General features: G+C 41.7%; 1 protein-coding gene across 3 annotated transcripts; it reads left to right on the top strand.

Annotated features, from left to right (window-relative positions):
* Window positions 1-8814: 8814 nt before the first annotated feature.
* Window positions 8815-17542, top strand: LOC125525347 (putative acyl-activating enzyme 19). 3 transcript variants are annotated; one of them, XM_048690349.2, is made up of 18 exons: window positions 8816-9112; window positions 9216-9635; window positions 9898-10091; window positions 10539-10739; window positions 11563-12282; window positions 12454-13178; window positions 13387-13462; window positions 13543-13629; window positions 14064-14107; window positions 14370-14478; window positions 14566-14625; window positions 14811-14895; window positions 15547-15611; window positions 15979-16038; window positions 16244-16288; window positions 16593-16696; window positions 16768-16909; window positions 17065-17542. In XM_048690349.2, the coding sequence occupies exons 1-18, from the start codon at window positions 8878-8880 to the stop codon at window positions 17287-17289; spliced, it is 3597 nt and encodes a 1198-aa protein (XP_048546306.2). In that variant the 5' UTR covers window positions 8816-8877; the 3' UTR covers window positions 17290-17542. The 3 variants fall into 3 exon arrangements, 2 of the variants coding, with proteins under 2 accessions (XP_048546307.2, XP_048546306.2); XM_048690350.2 differs by lacking the exon at window positions 16244-16288 and having other exon boundaries at window positions 8815-9112; XR_007291262.2 differs by lacking the exon at window positions 17065-17542 and having other exon boundaries at window positions 16529-16696; window positions 16768-16785.
* The last annotated feature ends 9941 nt before the right edge of the window (window positions 17543-27483 follow it).

The raw sequence follows: 27483 nt of genomic DNA, 5'->3' as shown, positions 1-27483 counted from the left end.
GAGTGTCTTCCAGAATACATTGCATCATAATTGTACAATTACATGTACAATTACATGTCTGGATTAGAATTTGAGTGCCATGTTTTCATGGCTAGCTTCTGCTCTGGTTTCCCTATAACCGTCTGTTGTCTTTGTATGCGCTTTCAGAAGCTATTCACGTACTAGTGTTCAGGGCAAAATGACATGTAAGTCGTACATGAAATGCACTTTTATTTCCGATACCTCCTAACCCTAGATCGAACTGGATTTGGTCGTCTTAGACTCAAATATGCAAGAAAAAATAAAGGTTGTGAGACATCACCCGGTGGACGTGTATATGGATGCAGATGCTCTTTGTTGCCTTTTATGGTGCACCTTCCGACCGGTTGATATCTCATACAGGACGCTGCCATCGCCATTCACTGCCTCCCCATGTGCGCTGCAAATTTCAGTCAGTCGATGTAGGCTGTCGCTGTCCATCCAAATGCACTTTATATAACTCGAAGAGAACTGCTCTTCACCCTTGAATCTTACCATATAGCAATGTAAGAGCAACTACAGCCCGAACACCATAATCCCCCCAAACATCCGGGCGGCGCCCAGCCTGTGACCGAACAAAAAAAGTGCAACCGGACGTTTCATGTCTGGCCCAAACGTCCGGATTGACCGGCACTCCCCATATCCGGCCTATATTTGGGGCAGATATGGGGAGGTCCGGACGCGCCCGGGCACTCCCGTCATGTCGGCTCTGTCAAGGCGGACCCATCCTAAACCAGAATCAAATTGACTAGTTCTCCACATCAGCCAAACTCCTCCCGTCTCCCTCCTCCATTTCTCCCGCCGTCGTGCAGCCGCCCACCCCCTCCTTGCTAGTCGTCCTCACCCGCCTTCGCTGATGTCACGCCAACGGTCATGTCTGCCTCCATGTGCGCGGATGATGCCTCGATGGAATCAGTCGGGGTCCCCGGCTGGCTTTGGATCCTTGCAAGGCGGAGAACCTTGCCGAAGGAGCACCGCCAAAGGCAGCACGGACGTGAGGCAGAGGAAAAGATAGCGATGGCGAAGGCAGCTGCAGACACGACCTTGGTGGCGGCAAAGGCCACTCCTGAGGACATGGACACAACGCTCTCCAATCCATCAGTCATGGCCACAGAGACAATGAATGTTTGGTGGTTGCCCGACTCCATCACACCCTCCTAGTGGAAGGGCATCCCGGATTTGAGCTTCAATCAGGCCGTCCCCAACGAGGACATGATGGCGGACTCGCCAGAGCTCGAAGTACGTCGGGCGTCCTCGAGCAATGCCGTTGCCGGTCATGCCCACTTCATGTTCGACGGAATGCCCGACCAAGACTCGATATAAATTTTGACCCTTCCACATTTTTATCCATAGTTTCTTTTGTTGTACAGATCATCAGATCGTATTAGTTGGACCGTAGTTAAATTGCGATGCATATTGTACGAATAAATATTGCATGACATGATAAATCATGGTCAAGTGTCTTTGTGTTTTACTATGGAGGATACCAAATCCTCGGTGTTCGAAGTTGGGAAAACATCACACACTAATAATAATAATAATAATAACAACAATAATAACTGCAAAATTTATGGAACCGAGCATTCACACAATTTAAAGATGTTTTGTTGTGTGAAAGTTGATGCAACACTAGCATGGATCCGATTTATGGAACCGAGAAAAAAGCAAGAAATATTAGAAGAAAATTTGGAAATTTTATCATGAGCAAAAACACTATGTGCGACCGCACCCAATTTGCACCAACCACGTTGCGAGCTCTCTTCAACATATATGGTCGTCTATCCAAAGAGGTCGTTAGCAAATTTATTGGTTATCTCAAGTTGTAGGTTGGAACCAAGGCAGCATCGAAGTTCAAACCCATGGAACTTTGGCAGCGACTTTGTACCATCAAGTGGAGAACAAGCCATTCAGCTTTCCTCATTGTTGGATGAAATTGAATGGGGGACCCAAGTGGCGGATTTTTCCCAAGGAAATTGAGAACGATACGAAGAACATGAAGAAAAACGATGGGTCGAGCTCGGCTCACTGAATTGGAGTGGACGAGGAAGGGGAAGAAGAAAATTATGCATCCGACTTACAACCAGCTATGCCTAAAAGAAACCAGAAGTGATGGGAAACAAGTGGGAGAAGAAAAGGGTGGCGCTTGAAGGTGTGGCAAGCAAAATATCCGCCACTTGGATGGGCATTTTTTATGCGAAGAATGTGAAGAAGAGGAGAGGTACAAGATGTTCATTAATGTGCAAAGTGAGAAAGGTGGACTTTGACTGGTAGAGGTTGGCCTTGGAGCAGGAGAGGCTGGAATTGAAGAGGCAAGAGAAGGTTGCCAAATTGGTGCTTAAGCAAATGATGACAATGCATGGTCTTGACCTCGATAGAAGAGAGGTTGCGGCTTGCGAGAGAGATGAAGGAGTCGAGGATCGTGTTGCAGGACATCAACCTCTTGGATGAGATGGGGAAGAAGTGGTTGCTCCGCATCAAGAAGAGGATCAATGACCATGAGGACTGAACTTGTTCATTCATTCATGTATCGTTTATCTATGTATGAATTATTGAATTTTATTTTCGCATGTATTGAATTTATTGGGGCTACACTATCTTTGTATCATTGAATGTATGATGAATTTGCGTTGTATGATCAGCGTGCATGGATTTGCTGGATTTGGGTATTGAGATTTGGGAAGTGTGGTTGTGGAGAGGGCCAAACGAGGACCTACCCGGCGCGTCCGGGTGCGTCCATGGGCGTATAGGGACCCAGATTAAGCAATTCCGGTTATAGATACTCTAAGTAAACGCGCATTTAAACACGCTTCATGTGCAAGCTGCCCTTGAGTGTTGTCATTGGGTTGTTTGATGCCTGTAGTACATTTTGAACTAACTTCTCACGTTTTGTGGGCCCGGGGTCCATGCTCTTTCATTTTGAACTAACTCAAATTGGATGGATCAGAGATCAGGGAAATGCATGCCATGTTGTAGATCGTAACATTCAAGCCGTTTGTCCTGTGATCTGCTTGCTGCAGAACTAAACACCTGTTCCGATACTGAAGAAGCTGAGCCAACTTCTGTTCTTCTCGGCCTTCAACACTGATCTGGTCTAAGAGGAGCTGAGAATAGCTAAGCGAAGTACCCAGGGACAAGGCCAATGTGTGCCATCAGCCATCCAAGTAGCTTTACCAATTTCGGTGCTCTCGGTCTCGGTGCCAGAGCACCCTATATGCAGAAGTAATCTAGTAATTAAAAAAATCAAAAATTTCTAAAACCTTTTTAGAATCAAACAAGATCAAGTATTGTACTCTATAAATAGATTCGCGAGAGAATTACTTTCATCATATGTTGGGTCAAAGATTCGCCAAGAAACCGCTATATACAAGTACTATTCATGCTATATTGTCATCATAAATTTTGTTTTTTCCCCTGAAATCAATGGAATTCATTTCTTGGCCAAACTTTTTATATGATTATAATACATGATCACATTGATTCCAAAAGAGATTCGGATTTTTTTGACTGTGGGAATTCCTAAATGTTGTGTCCGGGCTCGTCGCAGGATGCGCATGGCAGTTGGAGCTTCCTCCGGCATCGACGGCACTTGATGCGGGATCACGGCGGTGGTTGCCATTGTATGGGCGACGACCGCGGCTGGCGCGACGATGGGTGCTCCCTGTAGCATCCGGAATCGGGGCGGCGGCCCCTCTTCATCAACGGCGACAGATTCCGGGGTCGTGTTGGCGACTCGGAGTCCGGATCTCGAGATGATGACGGCCTTCTGAGGCTGGTGGCGGTATGGTCGTCCCTTCCATCAACAGACCGGGTTCGATGCGGCTCGGCAAGTGACACATGAGCCTCTCTCGGACTTGTCGGGCAGTGCCTGTCGTCGGCAGGTGAAGCCACCGGTGGATGTGCTACTGGCGGATGCTACGCACGACGTCCTATACGGAGACGTCAAGTCATGCCTGCTACCGGCAGGTGATGCACGGCGGCTCTAGCGGAGGTGTCAAGTTTAGTTTGTTGTTGCTGGATCGAAGGTGGTGCGACAGTAGTGGGAGGCAGGCGGTATGTGATGTCTTTGTCTTCCGTTGTCTCCTCCAAAGGTATCCAGCTATCGAGGCGTCGGTGGGCGATTAAAGGCGGATGGTACAGACAGCTTCAACAACAAAACTTATGCACTCTGGTGGAAACACAAGATCTCTGATCGGGCTATGCTGTCGAGCGCCTGCGTTGTGTCCTTGCTGAAGGTGGTGGATTGAAGCTTTGCTTTGGGGATGAGAATTCGAAGTTCAACCTTGTGGTGGACTCGCCATCATCGACGCACGTGCGGTGATTCCTTGTTGAAGGCGTAGCCTAGGAGTTGTGTATTTTAATCGTTTATGTTCTGTCTTTTATCATAGGGTTACCGGTTATCTGGGGGAGTTACTATCGTGAGGTATATGGCCTCAGGGTTTATTTTTTGCTTTTTTCCAGGTCGATGGTGTTCAGCTACTGAATTTTGATCTATTAATAATATATGGCTGCATGCATCGTCCTGATGCAGAGGTCAGAAGTTATCCTCCTTTTCAAAAAAATTAATGCATGTTCTGCTAGGAGAATAGCATAATCGGCTATTTTGTGTAGCAGTCGTGTACAGTCTGTTTTCATGCATAATTAAGCTTCCAACTTCTGCTATAAAAAATACAAACAATCATCCAATACTGCACCCAATAAATGCTGCCAAAAAATCATAGAAAAGAGCAAAAATAAAAAAAAACTATTTGGATGGAAACCTCCTTCTAGGTTACATGGTTGGGTATAGAAAATATGGAAGGGGCAACTCGTTCAAGGAAGCATCACCTTGCCGGTGAATGCACTCGGTGCTTAACTATGAAGAGAGAGGAAAGTGAACAGAAACAACTACTGAGTTTTAGGAAGAAAATAAATCAATGTCCTAAATATCAGCATTCTGCAAAATCAGCCCTTTAAATTGTGTTTTGGAATTAGAAGTATCATCCATTATATCAATGTTTTGCTTGATATTATGGTTTATGTCCAACCTTTGAATGGCAAAGTATTATGCATCACAGTATCAAATTATGAAACTAATGACCAATTTTAGTAGTATTGTATATGAAAAGCATTGTCTTATGTAAAAAAAGAGAGGATAAGATCTCCGAACATTAATTCCAGCTTACAAGTAACACAATGCCACATTCCAGACATGAGCTCTCAAAGAAAAACAAATCAGTCAAAACATGCAGGTCAATTATCTTAAAATTGGCACGAAAACACATTAGATGTACTATCTTTACTTGGGCTTCACACCAGGGTTACTGCACAATATTATTTTGAATTTTAAAGAAGGATGATGACGAAACATGTCATAGACCTTTAAATAATATCAATGCAAAATTATACAAGCCAACAACTTCCAACCCATGAACATCATGGCATCTGGTCTGTGTGTGTGCGCATGGGCTCTCACGCATATATATAGCAACCCATCATCACTCAAGCAGTAGCATCGACTTCTAATAGTTGGAACACTCTTGCATCACGTTCAAAACTGAAAAAGCCGAGGAAAAAAGACGAGTTAGTCTTGAGTGATAGGAGTTGAACATAAATAGAATATAAAAAGTGTATTGGGGAATAAGAGACACTGGGAAAAGGAAGAACGTTTCTATGCGGACCATCCATCGAGTTGCTTCAGGAAGGGGGAATCTAGAATCTTTGTCTAGATGGCGCACACCACCCTTCCGTATGGTGACATGCAAGAGATCAATGAGGCATATCACATTTTCAAGCCTGTTGGTAACCTCACAAACGCCAACCCATAAAAGGACTTCTTTGGGTGGCACAAGGGTGAGCTACTGAATTCATGGAAGAGATCAATGTCGCATATTTGTCGTCGACCAGGGGTGAAGGCTCCTTGTTAAACAAGGTATTGGACGAGATATAGACGAAGGGAGCCAGAAAAGGGACAACACAACATGTTGCGGAGCTGTCTGTGGATGCTCCTACCATTTTGGCGTCCTTGGACTGAACGATCCTTTAGCGGGCTGACGGATGAGCATGTTAGGGCTTCCAAGAATGATCACCCGTACGGTAACATCACGTTACATGGCGTGTACTAAGAAGTTCTTCCTTTACTAAGTATACAACCTGGGATGGCCTAGTTGTAGTCCAGTCAGAGATGACAGAGCAAATGTGTTTGCAAATTTCGACTCAACCTATGTAACACAATGAAGATTTGCGCGTCTCTTGATGCTGGGAAAACAGTTACTCAAACTGAGATTTGCACATGGCTTCTTCCACTTTGGGTTTCGGTTTGCTTTCCTTCTCTGTTGGCGAGTGCCGACCCAGAAGCTCGTGGCAGTGTAAGAGTCGTGCTGCATCTCGCACGCGTTTGACAGCGCTGCGCGCCGGGACCCTGCCTGACTCGTTGCGTCCATGCTTCACCCGTGGTGACCACCTCTCAGCCGTCCTGTGCTTCCTCGCCCTTGCACCGGCCTCCACGGCAATGACGCCCCCAGGTGCGTGTGTGCGGGAGTCCAGTATTCTCTCCACTACTTCCATGTGATTATTGATCAACTCTGGAGGAAAACCATTATTATTCGCTGGATTTAGTCATCCCAAATTACGTATGAATAAAATGTGTTCTCAGATGCCCATGTTTCACATGTGTTTGTGCATGGCGTGCCATATTATTCTAACAAAATTCTGTTGCTGCCAAATTCCAATGTGTCTGGTATCTTTGACAACATCCATCTTTTTTTTTGTAAGAGAAGCGATGTTCGCCCACCCTGTTCATGTTTTTTACTGGCTTTGTTTTTACTCGCTTGCTTGAGTAGGAAAGAGAGGCAGCATCTGAGGCCGAGTTAGGGGTTGACGCAGCGTCCCTGGTGAGGGTTCGGATGAGGACTCGCCGGAGGTGAGGCAGGCGGGTTGGAGTAAGAAGAAGCCATGTCGGGCTTGTTTTCAATCCGTGGTGAAACTGAAAAAAATATAAAAAAAACAATCGCCTAAGGTCCCTTTTTTATTGTACCATTCACACCATATTTTTATACCAAGTTTTTAGGATAACCTGTCAACATCTGAAATATTAAATAGATAAAATATAAAGGTACACTTCATAGTGAATCGAATAACTAACTTTGTATTATGGATGTCGACAATTTTTTCCTTAAACTTGGTCAAACAAAGACATGTTTGACTTTTAGAAAACAAATAGGCACTACATTTTGAAATGGAGATAGTATTACCTAATCTCGGCCCGATTCAACAATTTGGATTGCTCTCAACATGTTTAGCATGCAATTAATGTCATATTAAATGTTAATATCAACTCTAATCCCACAATTAACATGTAATTATTGTTCTAGCTAATATTGGTGTGCAATTAATATTTCACCAAATATCAATAGACATTGCAGGTGCATTTACTAGTTATTCTTGACAGTTATGCTAAAGCATATTTAGATGTGCACTAAGTATTGCACATCTAAGTCATATGTCATTGACTACGTGAAGATTTGTCTAGACAATGTTTTTTATTTTTTTTCTTTATAGTATGATTGATTCACTTAAATTGGCAATAATTAGGGCACATCTGGATGTGCCCTAAACAAATGTGCCCTAGACAGACCCCTTACTTAAAGTGTGTTCAAACCCAGTCATTGTTTTCTTGATATTTCAGTTTATATATGTGAATTACAAAGAATTATGCATCACAATTTCACCAAAATTATGCGATTAATACTCATTTTAATGGTATTGTGTAAACGCATTGTCCTACATAAAAGAGAAGATAAGATCTCCAAACATTAATCGTAACTTGTATGAACAATACAATGCCAAACTCCATACATGAGCTCTCAAAGAAAAATATCGGTCAAAACTTGTTAGCCATCACCCTGGAAAAGGTCGCATAGCAACCGTGATGCATGTACTACTATATTTACTTAGGCTTTACTTTATGGTTGCTGAAAAATATCATGTCTAACTTGAAAAATAAGGAGGGCTACGAAATATATCATTTAGACCTTTACATAAATAAATAGACAATTGTACCGAGCCAACGACTTCCAACCATGAACATCATGATGTTTGGTGTGTGTATGTGCGTGTGCATATATACCGCCCCATCGTGACTCAAGCAGTGACATCTAGTTCTACTAGTTGGAACACTCTTCCATCACATTCGGATTTGTGAAAGGTGAAGATGAAAGAGGAGCTAGTCTTTGAGAGATGGTAGATGAACATAAATATAATATAAAAGTTCTATCGGGGAATAAGAGACATCAGGAAAAGGAGGGGCATTTATGTATGGATCATGCACCGAGTTGGTTCTAGAGGTGTGAGTGCCAGAGGTTCTACAAGTGCGAGTTCTACAGCCGGTCCAATATGGTTTACAACAAAATCAACTGCGTTGATATGCAACTGATCGGCGAGGTATATAATGTTCACAAGCCTGTAGATAAGATCACCAACATGAACTGCTGAAGGTCTACTTTAGATGGAACAAGATGTCATCAGTTTGTTGGTCAAATCATCATCAATATAGTTGGCACCGGACTTAGGTTTAGCATCTTTTATCCGTCCATTTAGATTTGGTATAAATCTTAATTTGGAACATAAAAGGTATCTGAGATATGCCCTTCGCCTATAGGAGTATACAAAGTGTAAATGTATTTTCGACTCGAACCATGTAACAAACTGAAGATTTGCCGGTTCAAGAAAAACAAAATTGAAGATTTGCGCTTCTCAGCGTTGGGGAAACGGCTCCGCACAGTACGCAAACTGAGCTCGAAGGCGGATTTTGCACTATCCGCTTCCGCTAGGGTGTCGGTTTAATTTCCTTCTCCGCTGGCGCGCGCCGAGCTCGGCGGCGGAATGGCGGCGGCGGCGGCGGCGGCGGCGGAGGTGGATGAGCCGTGCTGCATCTCGCACGCCTTCGACCGCGCCGCGCGCCGGGACCCCGCCCGGCTCGCCGTCGTCCACGCAGGCGACGGCGGGCGCCGCTTCGCCTGCGGCGACCTCCTCTGCGCCGTCTCCTCGCTCTCCCGCCGCATAGCCGCCGCGCTTCCTCGCCCTTCCACCGACCATCCCGGCGACGACGAGTCCCCAGGTGCGTGTGTGAGCTGCGATGCACTCGGCTGATTTGTTGTCTGCTGTAATTTCGCCCCCAACCCCCTCCCCCCGCCTATCTGACCCTGAATTTGGAACCCTAGGCTGCTCGGATCGACAGAGGGGAGGCGCCGGCGCGACGCCTAGGGTGGTGGGGGTGTACGCCTCGCCGTCGGTGGAGTACGTCGCAGCCGTCCTCGCCGTGCTCAGGTGCGGGGAGGCGTTCCTGCCACTGGACCCCTCGTGGCCGGAGGACAGGGTCCGGTCAGCTGTCTCTGCCTCTAATGCGGCGCTACTTGTATCGGCAGGGGTTTCGCATGAAGACGATGTTCTTAAGGGCTGCTCTTGCCCTGTTCTGCGATTGAACGGAGACATCCGGCAAGGGTTATATGATGGAGAGGTTGGGATTGGTGGAGATGAGCTTGCTTGGCCGTGCGAGCATGAGAGGCCACGGGAGTTCTGCTATGTGATGTTCACGTCTGGTTCTACTGGAAGACCCAAAGGTGTTTGTGGAATGGAGAAAGGTAAACATTCATATTGTTGTGAAATTACATGTGTCATCACTCATCACGGTATTATGTTGCTCCGCATGTGAAATGGCAAAGGAATTGGTCAACATATTTCTAGATGCTAGCCTGATGTTCTAGACTTCTAGGTTACTATTCCACTTATTAGGCGGTTTTGCAATTTTATTATGGTGTGTCCATTAGGTGGTTCCCACTGAATTTTAGGTTTGGCTGAGCAACCAATTTACTGAGAAATGCTTCTTTTACTATCATGCGCTAGGTCTTCTGAATCGCTTTTTGTGGATGCAAAGAAGGAATCCTTTGTGTTCGGATGATGTGTTGTTATTTAAGACATCTGTCAGCTTTGTTGACCATCTTCAGGAGTTTCTTTCTGCTGTGTTGACTAGCACAACACTTGTCATTCCCCCCAATAATTGGAGAGCCAATCCAGCATCATTGGCCAACTTGATTAAGGTTACTTAACCTTCATATATGCGTTAGTCATTCTTCTAGTGAAAATACTTCCATGTATTTGGTTTCCTTATCCAGTTAGTTTTTATGTGTCTGATCAAAATCTCCAAAGCTTATTACTTGAATAATATTGCATATGAATCTCAGAAATAAAATTACCGTTTCAAGAATTCAGTTTGATATTGTGGAATTACCATTTAACACTGAGAAAATTGGATAACACTGAGATAATGTACTATACCATTATTATAGCAAACAATATTTATAGTTTGTTGCTGTTGTAATCAAGGGATTGTCTGAGGCTCTTTCCTGTTTGACTTGAATAGATGCTTGACAAAATAATAGCTCCTAGAATGTTATTCCTGATTTTCTTGGTCCATCATTACATAAAACTCCCTTGTCTTTTTGGTATAACATTCATTGCCCTTGCATTGGCTCATGTTGTCATAGGCATATCGTATATCAAGGGTGACTATAGTTCCGTCGCTGATGGAGATAATACTACCTACCCTGGAGAAAAATATTTCATGTGGATATAACTCTCTTAAGATCTTGGTATTTAGTGGGGAGATTCTGTCCTTAGTGCTGTGGAAGAGAGTTCGTGAAATTCTGCCAGAGACTACTATCATAAATTTGTATGGAACAACAGAGGTGAGAAAGTTACCCACCAAATATTTTCTGTTTTTTTTTTCCAGAGGAGATCAAGTCTATTTTCTCTCTCTGATACATTCTTACTCTTACCTAACGTTTTCACTAGACAACGCCAGTGCTAATCAACACTACTTTGGCCAGCCGGCTGAATTTTCCCAACTTGGCTATTAATAAAAAGGATGTTTAAATATTTTCATTGCATTCACATAATTGAGTTCTCTGTGCCATCTTTATGCAGATAGTTTAAAACCTTCTAAAAATTTCATACAGAATTAGGCTTGAGACAGGGAGTTCTTTGCTCCTGCTATGGATGTACATTTCCTCCCCAAAAATTAGGCTCGTGACAGGGAGTGCTTTGCTCCTGCCATTGGTACATCATTTACTAACCACAGTTTTACTGCTATCTATTAAATGTAAATTTAGGGGAATCATTGTAATGAGTTGGTATGCCATATTAAGGACTAAGTGCTCGAGTTCCCTACTACCTCTTACGCCCGGAGATGATCTTTAAAACTGAATTTGTGTCCCTTTTTCATCCTGAGATGTTAAATTGGTCTGGAATTACGACACAGAAGAGATACATAGAGTGTTGCAATCTGAGCAACATGTTAAATAGAAGAACAGAAATGGCATACTTCTGTCCCTAATATCCATCAATCTATGAGCTCAGTTGCATCATTGTTTCATCTCACTGGGGGCTTAAAATTACTGTTGTTTCTTTTTTGCTATCTTTTGTTCAGTTTAGTCCACACAGGGACTGGTTCAAATTATAGTGTTGGTGTTTGTTATGTATCTTTATTCAAAATTTGTACTTGTGTTTCAGGTTTCTGGTGATTGTACATTCTTTGATTGCAAAGATCTGCCTGCAATTTTAGAGTGTGAAGAAATAACCAGTGTACCGATTGGATTTCCTATTGCTAATTGTGAAGTTTTTCTTGTGAAGCATGCTGGGATTGCAGCTGAAGGTGAAATTTGTGTCAGTGGAGCATGTTTATTCTATGGTTATTTAGCTGAGTTTCTGAGGAGTAATCACACTGAAGGCAGTGAAAGTTCAAAATACTACAAAACGGGTGACTATGCTCGACGGCTGAAGGCTGGTGAACTTGTTTTCCTTGGGAGAAGGGACCGTTCTGTAAAAAATTACGGGCAGCGTTTTTCACTAGAAGAGGTAGAATCCACCTTAAAGGAACATCCTGCTGTCAGTGATGCTGCAGTTACTTTCCAAAGTAAAGGGTCTCCAGATTATAAGGCATACCTGGTGTTTAAGAATAAGGATGAAATTGTGAAAGATAGCGTGCAGTATAGAGAAGTAAATTCTTCTCAAGATGTCATGGCATCAATTCGAAGTTGGCTCATCAAGAAGGTTCCACCAGCTATGATTCCAAGCTTCTTTCTCCACGTGAAGTCCTTACCTTTGACTTCTTCAGGAAAGGTTGACTATGTTAAGTTATCAAGTTTGGAATGTGCATTGGAACCATGTGGAATTGAGCAAATTAAGTCTGGAAGTGGTCCAGTTAATCCATATTTACAAGTTATTAAAAAGGTTTGTTCTTAATTCTAAGTGTTGTCTCTTGTTTTTGCTTTTTTGCCTGATAACTTATTGTTTCTTTTTAATCTGGCATTTGTGTTTTTTTTCTTCTTTCAGTTTTTATTTATTTTTGTACAGTGTCCATTCATGTTCATGTTGTACTGATGCTGTCTCTATCTACAATAGGCATTTTGTGACGCCCTGCTTGTTGATGAAGTTTCCGAGTTTGATGATTTTTTCACCTTGGGTGGTAACTCAATTTCTGCCGCCCATGCAGCCCACAAGTTGGAGATTGACATGAGACTGCTTTATATCTATCCAACCCCTTCTATGCTTTTGCACGCTTTAGTTGTGGAGCATAGTAATTTGGTTTCTCCTACTGATGAGCCTCAGCCTAAGAAGGGCCTGAACGTATCTACAAGCATACATGGACTATTCGACCCGGTTGCTGCAAATGTGGATGATAGTTATCATGGAGGCAAAGCACGGATAAATGGAAAGCGTGCACATTATCAAATTGCTGGGAGTTACGGAAATGAAACAGATGGCCAGCTTAACAAATATCCATTCTCTCCTGATGACAGATGCCAGGTAAACGATCTCTACTTGGATACATGCTTGAAGTACAGAAACAGTGTCATGGGGAGTCAGTGGATCCTGAACTTTTGTTTACACAAGAAGTGGTCTATTGGACGTTGCAACAGATTTATGCATGACGATGAAGGGAAGCTGCAACTTGAAGATGTTTGCTCACATGTTTCATACAACAAAAGAGGTTATCTTCAGGAACTTTGGAACATTCCTTTGGATTCATGTGTTGATGCCTCACCTTTGCTTGTCCTGAACAATGGGATGATAAACATATTTATTGGGTCCCATTCACATTTATTTCTCTGCATCGATTGTTGCAAGTGAGTTTTGCTTGCTAGTTCTTAGTCATTGTTTCTTTTATTTTTCTTATTACTTTGAATGCTAAATCCTCGGTCTGGTGTGCCACATATGCTCTCATGCCGTTCTTATTGATTCAATTAATTTGAATTTGATTCAGTGAGATAGAAGTTCTGATCTGACATATGCATACTGAATATTTTTACAATTTACTTCCAATTTATTATGCAGTGGTTCAGTGAGGTGGAGTGTCAAATTGGAAGGACGTGTGGAGTGTTCTGCTGCTATTACTGGTGATTTTTCAGAGGTGACGTGATTCTTGAACTAGTTGACATAGCAACTTGCCAATCATTTTGCGATCTAGCTCATCATTAATCTGTTGGACAGGTTGTGGTTGGATGTTATAAAGGGAAAATTTACTTTCATGATATGTTGACTGGTAAACTATCTTGGACAGTTCAAACAGATGGAGAGGTACAATTGCTGCATTTTTATTTGAATTTTCTTTTAAACCTCACTTTGAAATATGGCAGATGTATTTTTATCCCATCTCTGAGGAACACTAAGAATGACAAGGGACTGATTATTTTGTGTGCTAGACGTAAATAAAACTATAATAGATATCAGCTTCTTTGGGATGTTTGATTTTCAGAAAGTCTCCTGACTGTATGTTCATGTTGAGTAGGCTATAGTTCTTTAACTGCTGCAAGTGAAATGGTAAAGGGGCTAAATGTTACACTTAAGTTATGCAAAGGTCCATGATGGTACTATTTCTGGCACATGGAATTTGATAATGCAGTTACTAAGTCACACGATGATTATTTTGTTACAGCATACATGATGGAACATCTTAAGAAGCATCTAATATTTTTGATATTTCATATCCCAAATTAAGAATCTTCTTTCAGGTAAAAATGCAACCAGTTGTTGACAGGACAAGGAATTTAATATGGTACCATTCCATAATCTTTCTCTTGTTCATCATAGTACGCTACTATCACCTGTCACAGTTCTCTCTGTATATAACTTTTCTCTCAGTTTAGATGAAAGCACATTTGTTATTATGATAATAAAATGTTGTGTTTTCAGCTAGAATGAGTGAACCAATGATCTGTCTACTCACTCTTCAATCATACAGAGACATAAGTTTGCACAATAGACAACTGTACTGCTGTTAAATTTTTTGTTAATAATATGCTGTGTATGGTTGTCAGGTGTGGCTCTTATGATCATCATTTATATGCACTAAATTACCAAGATCGTTGCTGCGCTTATAAAGTATCTTGTGGTGGAAGCATCTATGGTTCTCCTGCTGTGGACATGGTATTTTTACTGATTCACAGCATGCATCTGCCTTAAATCTGTGCAAGGACTCTATTGATCTTGTGTTATCTGGATTGCTCCTTGCAGGCACACGACATGATCTATGTTGCTTGTACGAGTGGCCTTGTAACTGCAATATCCCTTGAGGTGAGTTATGATATATTCCCCGTGATAACTTTAAAGGAGAAAATGTGCATGTTTTTCTTTTCTTTTTATCGTTCTTTCTATTGTTTCCATGGGAATTGTCTGCAGCAAAGCTGGTAATAGAAAGTAAAATAATTAGCAACGAGTGAGTATCTAGAGTCTTCACTGGTTTCTTTTGGTGGTAGCAGGTTCCATCATTCAGAATAGTTTGGCAATATGAAGCTGGGGAAGCAATTTTCAGTTCTCTTGCCATCGATCATCAAAGTGGAAATGGTAATTCTTAAGCTAGCCATGAGGCATGAGCACAGATGTCTTGCAGTATGTCCATGCGTATTTTATGATTAAATTTTCTTGACACAAAAAAGAGTTACGAGGATGCAACGTTAAAGGTAGCAAGAGCCAGTCGATTTTAGGAGTTGGTCCACATTCAGATTTAATTTTTGAAAATTCACCTTTTCACCATTTAGTTAATGCCTACTTTTTCATATGTATTTCAGAAATGTTGAATTTTTTTGCCTACTTTTTCATATGTATTTCTCAAATGTTGATTTTTTTTAGCGATGCACTTTTATTCATCCAATATTTTCAAGTTTCCTTGTAAAATCTGAATCCCATAAGTTCCTCCCTGGCACGGCAGCATCTGAGCATCAGTCAAAACCATTTATTTTAAACATGAAACTGTTGGGGAGGCCCCAAGAAAATTGTGCAGCCGTGCATGTCCTGAGCATACTTTTGGCTAGCTATGTGGCATATGTTTTAAGGTGCCAAGTTTAACATTATAAAAATAAATTAAACATAACATGTGTATTGACCTCAGCCAATGTGTGGGTTCGATAAGGAATGTACTGGGAATTTGCTATGTACATTCAGTATTTTTCACTTATGGATGCCAATTTATACTGATTACTAACTTCCATTTTGCAGTTGTTTGTTGCTTGGTGAACGGTCTGGTGATCGCGTTGAACTCACATGGCACTGTTGTCTGGAAGGTGGAATAGCTCTTCTCCCTATTGTGTTTGTGAAGCTATTGTTACAAAGTTACAGTCTGCAACAGAATGATATACAAAGGAACAGTTATTCTTTTAGAGTTGTCTGGTAGACCTACCAGACATCTGGTAGACTAAAGCTAACTATTCAGCCTACAGAACTTACTAACATTGAGCAGAGTACTCAAGAGAACAATTGTAGTTTATGGATGCCAATTTATGTTTTAGACACCCTTGTTTTTAAGTCTTGTCTATCAAGATTTTATTTGCTTTGATCTTGTTGTTATTTAGTATTATTCCATACTGTAAATTTTGTTAGTATTATTTAATTGTTTATCACAGAGCCATAACTAATTTCTTTAAAACCCAGGCAACTGTTGGTGGTCCTATTTTTGCTGGTGCATGTGTGTCATCTGCGCTTCCTTCTCAGGTATGGTTCTTTGTTTATCAAAATCTCGTTTGTCTTATGTAGTTTTATGTTCATATTATTCCACAGTATATAATTTAACTTTGAGAATTCTGAAAAGGTTATTTCCTCATGAGCTAATTGCTTGAGCTCAACTACAGTTCACAACTTTATGTGGTCCCAGTTTGAAGTAAACTGAACCAAACTTTTGCATACATGTCAATGGCAGGTGCTGATACCTTCCCGTGATGGAAGTTTATACTCTTTTGATATTGTAAGTCTTACTTACTGAACTTCCAAATGTATCTTTTGAGACAACACAATCTTTTTTACGGGCATTAGTGAGAGAGTAGCATGCTGTATTTTTTGCACATCATTTCCAGAAATACAGTTAATGATCATAGAATCTCTCCCACTGTTGTGTTTACTTATTTTGTGATGTCAATTTAGCAGCTGCGGGTAACTTTCAAGTTCTTTTTGTGTTAAAAATTGAACTTTATTTATTGCATTTTAGGTTTACTAGGAGATCATGGCTTATCTTCACATTAAGTACTTAAACATTAATGATTTCACCACAGACATCTGGTGATCTTCTTTGGTCATATGACTTCGGCGACCCAATTACTGCATCTGCTTTTGTTGATGAAGTGTTAGCATCAACACCATCTGGAACATCAGAGAGGTACTTGGCATATTGATAGCAAAGTCTTATGGCAAATAGGTGTGAAAATGTTATAGCTGTTCTTATTGCAGATTTGCTTGTATCTGCACAAGTTCTGGGAAGGTCCGTGTCCTTGGGATTAGAGCTGATGCTGAGCAGGGGAAAGTTGGTTACTCTGTGCAAGAGTTTGCAGCCATGGATCTTCCTGGCGACATCTTCTCATCTCCCTTGATGGTGGGTGGGCGCATCTTTGTTGGCTGCAGAGATGATCGACTACATTGTCTCTCAATCACTAATCCATTTAACTGAAGTGAATAGCACACAATTTAGTTTCCCTTGCTACACCAAGCTGCTCAGCATGGTATCTTAATCCTTATGTGGTTCTGCAGCAAGAGACTTGTTCTTTTGGTAAGATGCACAGTACTCAGATATCAGACACATCCAGTCGAACTGTCAACAAAGATATGCAGAAGGTACTGGTGCTTGGGTTCCAAAGGTTGGATTTCCACGCCATAAACCTTTGGTTAAGTGCTCGATATTCAGTATCACAATCAGATTACAACCTTGGTGCTATCCCGAGTGTACTGGGTTCAAAAGCGGAAGCAGAGCCATAAACGGCCCTCGCTCCTTTTCTGCGGAAAATACACCTTCAAGCTTGGTCGATGTACTAATCAGTCTCTTTTTATGCATCAGGATGATTGTTTTTTCTTAGGAAGATCAGAATTGTTTGTCGAGAGCAACATGTTGCATTTGTACATAAGCTGATGTATGAAGGCAGTGTAGAAATATATACAACTTTAAGGAGGTAAAACCCTATGTCATGCTCTTGCCTATATTATGGGTGTATCAAAGTACAGAGTTCATCTACCTCGAGATCGTAAGTTGGAGACTAAACCCTTGGGGTAATCATGATGATGACGAATGCCTCTACAGACTAAACCCTCTGGCTTATATAGGCACCAGGGGTATCTAGGGTTACACATGGTCGGTTGCTGCTACCTCTTGAGCACTGCGTTGGATTTCCCCGAAGAGGAGAGGATGATGCAGCAAAGTAGTGTAAGTATTTTCCTCGGTTTTTGAGAACCAAGGTATCAATCCAGTAGGAGGGCATGCGCGAGTCCCTCGTACCTACATAAAACAATAGCTCAACGCAACCAACGCGATTAGGAGTTGTCAATCCCTTCATGGTCACTTGCGAGAGTGAGATCTGATAGAGATGATAGATAATATTTTTGGTATAAAGATGCAAGGTAAAATAAAAGGCAAAAGTAAAAGCAAAGCAATAATAAAGTGATTGGAGATTGATATGATGAGAATAGACCCAGGGGCCATAGATTTCACTAGTGGCTTCTCTCAAGAGCATAAGTATTTCTACGGTGGGTGAACAAATTACTATTGAGCAATCGACAGAATTGAGCATAGTTATGAGAATATCTAGGCATGATCATGTATATAGGCATCACGTCCGAGACAAGTAGACCGACTCCTGCCTGCATCTACTACTATTACTCCACTCATCGACCGCTATCCAGCATGCATCTAGAGTATTAAGTTAATGAAAACAGAGTAACGCCTTAAGCAAGATGACATGATGTAGAGGAATAAATTCATGCAATATGATAAATACCCCATCTTGTTATCCTCGATGGCAACAATACAATACGTGCCTTGCTGCCCCTTCTGTCACTGGGTAAGGACACCGCAAGATTGAACCCAAAGCTAAGCACTTCTCCCATTGCAAGAAAAACCAGGCCAAACCAAACTGATAATTCAAAGAGACTTGCAAAGATAACCAATTATACATAAAAGAATTCAGAGAAGATTCAAATATTGTTTGTAGATAATCTTGATCATAAACCCACAATTCATCGGTCTCAACAAACACACCGCAAAAAGAAGATTACATCGAATAGATCTCCACGAGAGAGGGGGAGAACATTGTATTGAGATCCAAAAAGAGAGAAGAAGCCATCTAGCTACTAACTATGGACCCGAAGGTCTGAGGTAAACTACTCACACTTCATTGGAGAGGCTATGGTGATGATGTAGAAACCCTCCGTGATCGATTCCCCTTCCGGCGAAGCTCCGGAACAGGCCCCAATATGGGATCTCGTGGATACAGAAAGTTGCGGCGGTGGAATTAGGTTTTTGGCTCCGTATCTGATCGTTTGGGGGTCCGTAGGTATATATAGGAGGAAGGAGTACGTCGGTGGAGCTTCGAGGGGGCCATGAGGCAGGGGGGCGCGCCCTAGGGGGGGCGTGCCCTCCACCCTCGTGACCGCCTCGTGGCTTTCTTGATGGAGGGTCCAAGTCTCCTGGATCATATCTGATGAGAAAATCACGTTCCCGAAGGTTTCATTCCGTTTGGACTCCGTTTGATATTCCGTTTCTTCGAAACACTGAAATAGGCAAAAAACAGCAATTCTGGGCTGGGCCTCCGGTTAATAGGTTAGTCCCAAAAGTAATATAAAAGTGGAAAATAAAGCCCAATATGGTCCAAAACAGTAGATAATATAGCATGGAGCAATCAAAAATTATAGATATGTTGGAGACGTATCAGGCATCCCCAAGCTTAATTCCTGCTCGTCCTCGAGTAGGTAAATGATAAAAAGAGAATTTTTGATGCGGAGTGCTACTTGGCATAATTTCAATGTAAATCTTCTTAATTGTGGTATGAATATTCAGATCCGAAAGATTCAAGACAAAAGTTCATATTGACATAAAAATAATAATACTTCAAGTATACTAACAAAGCAATTATGTCTTCTCAAAATAACATGGCCAAAGAAAGTTATCCCTACAAAATCATATAGTCTGGCTATGCTCTATCTTCACCACACAAAGTATTTAAATCATGCACAACCCCGATGACAAGCCAAGCAATTGTTTCATACTTTTGACATTTTCAAAACTTTTTCGATCTTCACGCAATACATGAGCGTGAGCCATGGATATAGCACTATATGTGGAATAGAATGGTGGTTGTGGAGAAGACAAAAAGAGGGGAAGATAGTCTCACATCAACTAGGCGTATCAACGGGCTATGGAGATGCCCATCAATAGATATCAAATGTGAGTGAGTAGGGATTGCCATGCAACGGATGCACTAGAACTATAAGTATATGAAAGCTCAACAAAAGAAACTAAGTGGGTGTGCATCCAACTCGCTTGCTCACGAAGACCTAGGGCATTTTGAGGAAGCCCAGCATTGGAATATACAAGCCAAGTTCTATAATGAAAAATTCCCACTAGTATATGAAAGTGACAAAATGAGAGACTCTCTATCATGAAGATCATGGTGCTACTTTGAAGCACAAGTGTGGTAAAAGGATAGTAACATTGTCCCGTCTCTCTTTTTCTCTCATTTTTTTTATTTGGACCTTTTCTCTTCTTTGTTTATGGCCTCTTTTTTTCTCTTTTTTTTATTTTTCGTCAGGAATCTCATCCCGACTTGTGGGGGAATCATAGTCTCCATCATCATTTCCTCACTTGGGACAATGCTCTAAAAATGATGATCATCACACTTTTATTTTTCTTACAACTCAACAATTACAACTCGATACTTATAACAAAATATGACTCTATGTGGATGCCTCCGGCGGTGTACCGGGATATGCAATGAATCAAGAGTGACATGTATGAAAGAATTATGAATGGTGGCTTTTCCACAAATACGATGTCAACTACATGATCATGCTAGCAATATGACAATGATGGAGCGTGTCATAATAAACGGAACGGTAGAAAGTTGCATGGCAATATACCTCGGAATGGCTATGGAAATGCCATAATAGGTAGGTATGGTGGCTATTTTGAGGAGGGTATATGGTGGGTGTATGATACCGGCGAAAGGTGCGCGGTATTAGAGAGGCTAGCAATGGTGGAAGGAAGGAAAAATGTGTATAATCCATGGACTCAACATTAGTCATAAAGAACTCATATACTTATTGCAAAAATCTAGAAGTTATCAAAGCAAAGTATTACACGCATGCTCCTAGGGGGATAGATTGGTAGGAAAAGACCATCGCTCGTCCCCGACCGCCACTCATAAGGAAGACAATCAATAAATAAATCATGCTCCGACTTCATCACATAACGGTTCACCATACGTGCATGCTACGGGAATCACAAACTTTAACACAAGTATTCCTCAAATTCACAACTACTCAACTAGCATGACTCTAATATCACCATCTTCATATCTCAAAACAATTATCAAGCATCAAACTTTTCTTAGTATTCAACGCACTCAAAAGAAAATTTTACAAATCTTGAATACCAAGCATATTAAGATTATTAAGAAAATTACCATGGTATTTAATAATCTCAAAATAATCTAAGTGAAGCATGAGAGATCAATAGTTTCTATAAAACAAATCCACCACCGTGCTCTAAAAGATATAAGTGAAGCACTAGAGCAAAACTATATAGCTCAAAAGATATAAGTGAAGCACATAGAGTATTCTATCAAATTCCAATTCATGTATGGCTCTCTCAAAAGGTGTGTACAGCAAGGATGATTGTGGTAAACTAAAAATCAAAGACTCAAATTATACAAGACGCTCCAAGCAAAACACATATCATGTGGTGAATAAAAATATAGCTCCAAGTAAAATTACCGATGGAAGTAGACGAAAGAGGGGATGCCTTCCGGGGCATCCCCAAGTTTTGACTTTTTGGTGTCCTTGGATTATCTTTGGGGTGCCATGGGCATCCCCAAGCTTAGGCTCTTTCCACTCCTTGTTCCATAATCCATCAAAAGATTTCACCCAAAACTTGAAAACTTCACAACACAAAACTCAACAGAAATCTCGTGAGCTCCATTAGCGAAAGAAAACAAAACACAACTTCAAGGTACTGTAATGAACTCATTCTTTATTTATATTGGTGTTAAAACTACTGTATTCCAACTACTCTATGGATTATAAACTATTTTACTAGTCATAGATTCATCAAAATAAGCAAACAACACACGAAAAACAGAATCTGCCAAAAACAGAACAGTCTGTAGTAATCTGTAACTAACGCAAACTTCTGGAACACCAAAAATTCAGCCAAAATAGGAAGACCTAGGAAATTTTTTTATTGATCGGCAGAAATTGGAATCACTATTTTATCACGTTCTGGTGAATTTTAATAATTGTTTTCGTGAACCGAAAGTTTCTGGAAATTACAGCAAGATCAAATAACTATCATCCAAGAAGATCCTATAGGTTTAACTTGGCACAAACACTAATTAAAAGATAAAACCACATCTAAACAGAAGGTAGATGGATTATTTATTCCTAAACAGAAACAAAAAACTAAAAACTAAAATAAAATTGGGTTGCCTCCCAACAAGCGCTATCGTTTAACGCCCCTAGCTAGGCATAGAGATTTCAATGATGCTCACATGAAAGACAAGAATTGAAGCACAAAAGGAGCATCATGAAACACGTGGCAAACACATCTAAGTCTAACATAGTTACTATGCATAGGCATCTTATAGGCAAACAAATTATCATAGCAAGCAAAAACTAGCATATGCAAGGAAGCGGAAAGAAACAATTGCAATCTCAACATAACGAGAGGTAAATGGCAAATAATGTAGTGCGAGAGATACGGATTGTGATGGGTACTTGGTATGTTGACTTTTGCGTAGACTCCCCGACAACGGCGCCATAAATTCTTCTTGCTACCTCTTGAGCACTGCGTAGGATTTCCCCGAAGAAGAGAGGATGATGCAGCAAAGTAGTGTAAGTATTTCCCTCAGTTTTTGAGAACCAAGGTATCAATCCAGTAGGACGCCATGCGCGAGTCCCTCGTACCTACACAAAACAATAGCTCAACGCAACCAACGCGATTAGGGGTTGTCAATCTCTTCACGGTCACTTACGAGAGTGAGATCTGATAGATCTGATAGATAATATTTTTGGTATAAAGATGCAAGGTAAAATAAAAGGCAAAAGTAAAAAGCAAAGCAATAATAAAGTGACTGGAGATTGATATGATGAGAATAGACTCGGGGGCCATAGATTTCACTAGTGGCTTCTCTCAAGAGCATAAGTATTTCTACGGTGGGTGAACAAATTACTGTTGAGCAATTGACAGAATTGAGCATAGTTATGAGAATATCTAGGCATGATCATGAAGGAAATATGCCCAAGAGGCAATAACAAAATTCTTATTATTTCCTTATATCATGATAAATGTTTATTATTCATGCTAGAATTGTATTAACCGGAAACATAATACATGAATACATAGACAAACAGAGTGTCACTAGTATGCCTCTACTTGACTAGCTCGTTAATCAAAGATGGTTATGTTTCCTAACCATGGACAAAGAGTTGTTATTTGATTAACGGGATCACATCATTAGTTGAATGATCTGATTGACATGACCCATTCCATTAGCTTAGCACCCGATCTTTTAGTACGTTGCTATTGCTTTCTTCATGACTTATACATGTTCCTATGACTATGAGATTATGCAACTACCGTTTGCCGGAGGAACACTTTGTGTGCTACCAAACATCACAACGTAACTGGGTGATTATAAAGGAGCTCTACAGGTGTCTCCAAAGGTACATGTTGGGTTGGCGTATTTCGAGATTAGGATTTGTCACTCCGAATGTCGGAGAGGTATCTCTGGGCCCTCTCGGTAATGCACATCACTTAAGCCTTGCAAGCATTGCAACTATGAGTTAGTTGTGGAATGATGTATTACGAAACGAGTAAAGAGACTTGCCGGTAACGAGATTGAACTAGGTATTGGATACCGACGATCGAATCTCAGGCAAGTAACATACCGATGACAAAGGGAACAACGTATGTTGTTATGCGGTCTGACCGATAAAGATCTTCGTAGAATATGTAGGAACCAATATGAGCATCCAGGTTCCGCTATTGGTTATTGACCAAAGACGTGTCTCGGTCATGTCTACATTGTTCTCGAACCGTAGGGTCCGCACGCTTAACGTTACGATGACAGTTTCATTATGAGTTTATGTATTTTGATGTACCGAAGGTTGTTCGGAGTCCCGGATGTGATCACGGACATGACGAGGAGTCTCGAAATGGTCGTGACATAAAGATCGATATATTGGACGACTATATTCGGACACCGGAAGTGTTCCGGGTGATTTCGGAGAAAACCGGAGTGCCGGAGGGGTTACCGGAACCCCCCGGGGAAGTATTGGGCCTTAGTGGGCCTGAGGGGAGAGAGAGGGCAGCAGCCCAGGAGGTGGCGCCCCCCCCATGGGGAGTCCGAATTGGACTAGCGAGGGGGGCGCGGCCCCTCTTTCCCTCTCCCTCTCCCTCTCTTTCCTTCCCCCTCTTTCTTCCTAGTTGGACTAGGAAAGGGGAGTCCTACTCCCACTAGGAGGAGGACTCCCCCTCCCTTTGGTGCGCCCCATAGGGCCGGCCGGCCTCCCCCCTTGCTCCTTTATATACGGGGGCAGGGGGGCACCCTAGAACACACAAGTTGATCTTCATGATCGTTCCTTAGCCGTGTGCGGTGCCCCCCTCCACGATATTACACCTCGGTCATATTGTAGTGGTGCTTAGGCAAAGCCCTGCGACGGTTGAACATCAAGATCGTCACCACGCCGTCGTGCTGACGGAACTCCTCCCCGAAGCTTTGCTGGATCGGAGCCCGGGGAGCGTCATCAAGCTGAACGTGTGCCAAGAACTCGGAGGTGCCGGAGTAACGGTGCTTGGATCGGTTGGACCGGGAAGACGTACGACTACTTCCTCTATGTTGCGTCAACGCTTCCGCTTCGGTCTATGAGGGTACGTAGACAACACTCTCCCCTCTCGTTGCTATGCATCACCATGATCTTGCGTGTGCGTAGGTAAATTTTTGAAATTACTACGTTCCCCAATAGTGGCATCCGAGCCTAGGTTTATGTGTTGATGTTATATGCACGAGTAGAACACAAGTGAGTTATGGGCGATATAAGTCATACTGCTTACCAGCATGTCATACTTTGGTTCGGCGGTATTGTTGCATGAAGCGGCCCGGACCGACATTACGCGTACGCTTACGCGAGACTGGTTCTACCGACGTGCTTTGCACACAGGTGGCTGGCGGGTGTCAGTTTCTCCAACTTTAGTTGAACCAAGTGTGGCTACGCCCGGTCCTTGCGAAGGTTAAAACAGCACCAACTTGACAAACTATCGTTGTGGTTTTGATGCATAGGTAAGATTGGTTCTTGCTTAAGCCCGTAGCAGCCACGTAAAACTTGCAACAACAAAGTAGAGGATGTCTAACTTGTTTTTGCAAGGCATGTTGTGATGTGATATGGTCAAGACATGATGAGATATAAGTTGTTGTATGAGATGATCATGTTTTGTTGAAGTTATCAGCAACTGGCAAAATCTTTATGGTTGTCTCTCTATTGCATAAGATGCAAGCGTCCAATAATTGCTTTACTTTATCGCTATGCGATAGCAATAGTTGCAAGAGCAATTGTTGGCGAGACGACCACGTGACGACACATTGATATAGATCAAGATGATGGAGATCATGGTGTCATGCCGGTGACGATATAGATCATGACAGTACTTTGGAGATGGAGATCAAAGAAGCAAGATGATGATGGCCATATCATGTCACATATTTTGATTGCATATGATGTTTATCTTTTATACATCTTATTTTTGCTTAGTTTGACGGTAGCATTTTAAGATGATCTCTCACTAATTATCAAGAAGTGTTCTCCCTGAGTATGCACCGTTGCGAAAGTTCTTCGTGCTGAGACACCACGTGATGATCGGGTGTGATAGGCTCTACGTTCAAATACAACGGGTGCAAAACAGTTGCACACGCGGAATACTCAGGTTATACTTGACGAGCCAAGCATATACAGATATGGCCTCGGAACACGGAGACCGAAAGGTCGAGCGTGAATCATATAGTAGATATGATCAACATAGTGATGTTCACCAATGAAACTGCTCCATCTCACGTGATGATCGGACATGGTTTAGTTGATTTGGATCACGTGATCACTTAGAGGATTAGAGGGATGTCTATCTAAGTGGGAGTTCTTAAGTAATATGATTAATTGAACTTAAATTTGTCATGAACTTAGTCCTGGTAGTATTTTGTAAATTATGTTGTAGATCAATAGCTCGCGTTGTTGTTTCCCTGTGTTTATTTTGATATGTTCCTAGAGAAAATTGTGTTGAAAGATGTTGGTAGCAATGATGCGGATTGGATCCGTGATCTGAGGTTTATCCTCATTGCTGCACAGAAAAATTATGTCCTTGATGCACCGCTAGGTGACAAACCTATTGCAGGAGCAGATGCAGACGTTATGAACGTTTGGCTAGCTCAATATGATGACTACTTGATAGTTTAGTGCACCATGCTTAATGGCTTAGAATCGGGACTTCAAAGACATTTTGAACGTCATGGACCATATGAGATGTTCCAGGAGTTGAAGTTAATATTTCAAGAAAATACCCGAGTTGAGAGATATGAAGTCTCCAACAAGTTCTATAGCTAAAAGATGGAGGAGAATCCCTCAACTAGTGAGCATGTACTCAGATTGTTTGGGTACTACAATCGCTTGAATCAAGTGGGAGTTAATCTTCCAGATAAGATAGTGATTGACAAAATTCTCTAGTCACCATCACCAAGTTAGTAGAACTTCATGATGAACTATAATATGCAAGGGATAACGGAAACAACTCCCAATCTCTTCGTGATGCTGAAATCAACGAAGGTAGAAATCAAGAAAAACATCAAGTGTTGATGGTTGACAAGACCACTAGTTTCAAGAAAGAGGGCAAAGGGAAGAATGGGAACTTCAAGAAGAACGGCAAGCAAGTTTCTGCTCAAGTGAAGAAGCCCAAGTCTGATCCTAAGCCTGAGACTAAGTGCTTCTACTGCAAAGGGACTGGTCACTGGAAGTGGAACTGCCCCAAGTATTTGGCGGATAAGAAGGATGGCAAGGTAAACAAAGGTATATTGGATATACATGTTATTGATGTTAACTTTACTAGTGTTTATAGCAACTGAAGGAAATATGCCCTAGAGGCAATAATAAAGTTATTATTTATTTCCTTATATCATGATAAAAGTTTATTATTCATGCTAGAATTGTATTAACCGGAAACATAATACATGTGTGAATACATAGACAAACAGAGTGTCACTAGTATGCCTCTACTTGACTAGCTCGTTAATCAAAGATGGTTATGTTTCCTAACCATGGACAAAGAGTTGTCATTTGATTAAACGGGATCACATCATTAGTTGAATGATCTGATTGACATGACCCATTCCATTAACTTAGCACCCGATCGTTTAGTATGTTGCTATTGCTTTCTTCATGACTTATACATGTTTCTATGACTATGAGATTATGTAAATCCCGTGTGCCGGAGGAACTCTTTGTGTGCTACCAAACGTCACAACGTAACTGGGTGATTATAAAGGTGCTCTACAGGTGTCTCCAAAGGTACATGTTGGGTTGACGTATTTCGAGATTAGGATTTGTCACTCCGATCGTCGGAGAGGTATCTCTGGGCCCTCTCGGTAATGCACATCACTTAAGCCTTGCAAGCAATGCAACTAATGAGTTAGTTGCGAGATGATGTATTACGGAACGAGTAAAGAGACTTGTCGGTAACGAGATTGAACTAGGTATTGGATACCGACGATCGAATCTCGGGCAAGTAACATGCCGATGACAAAGGGAACAACGTATGTTGTTATGCGGTCTGACCGATAAAGATCTTCGTAGAATATGTAGGAACCAATATGGGCATCCAGGTCCCGCTATTGGTTATTGACCGGAGACATGTCTCGGTCATGT

Source organism: Triticum urartu, chromosome 7A (genome assembly GCF_056163025.1).
Source record: "Triticum urartu cultivar PI428250 chromosome 7A, HENAU_Tu73, whole genome shotgun sequence".
Taxonomy (NCBI): Eukaryota; Viridiplantae; Streptophyta; class Magnoliopsida; order Poales; family Poaceae; genus Triticum; species Triticum urartu.
The sequence above is the reverse complement of the archived record's forward strand: the minus strand, read 5'-3'. Positions and strand labels throughout refer to the sequence as shown.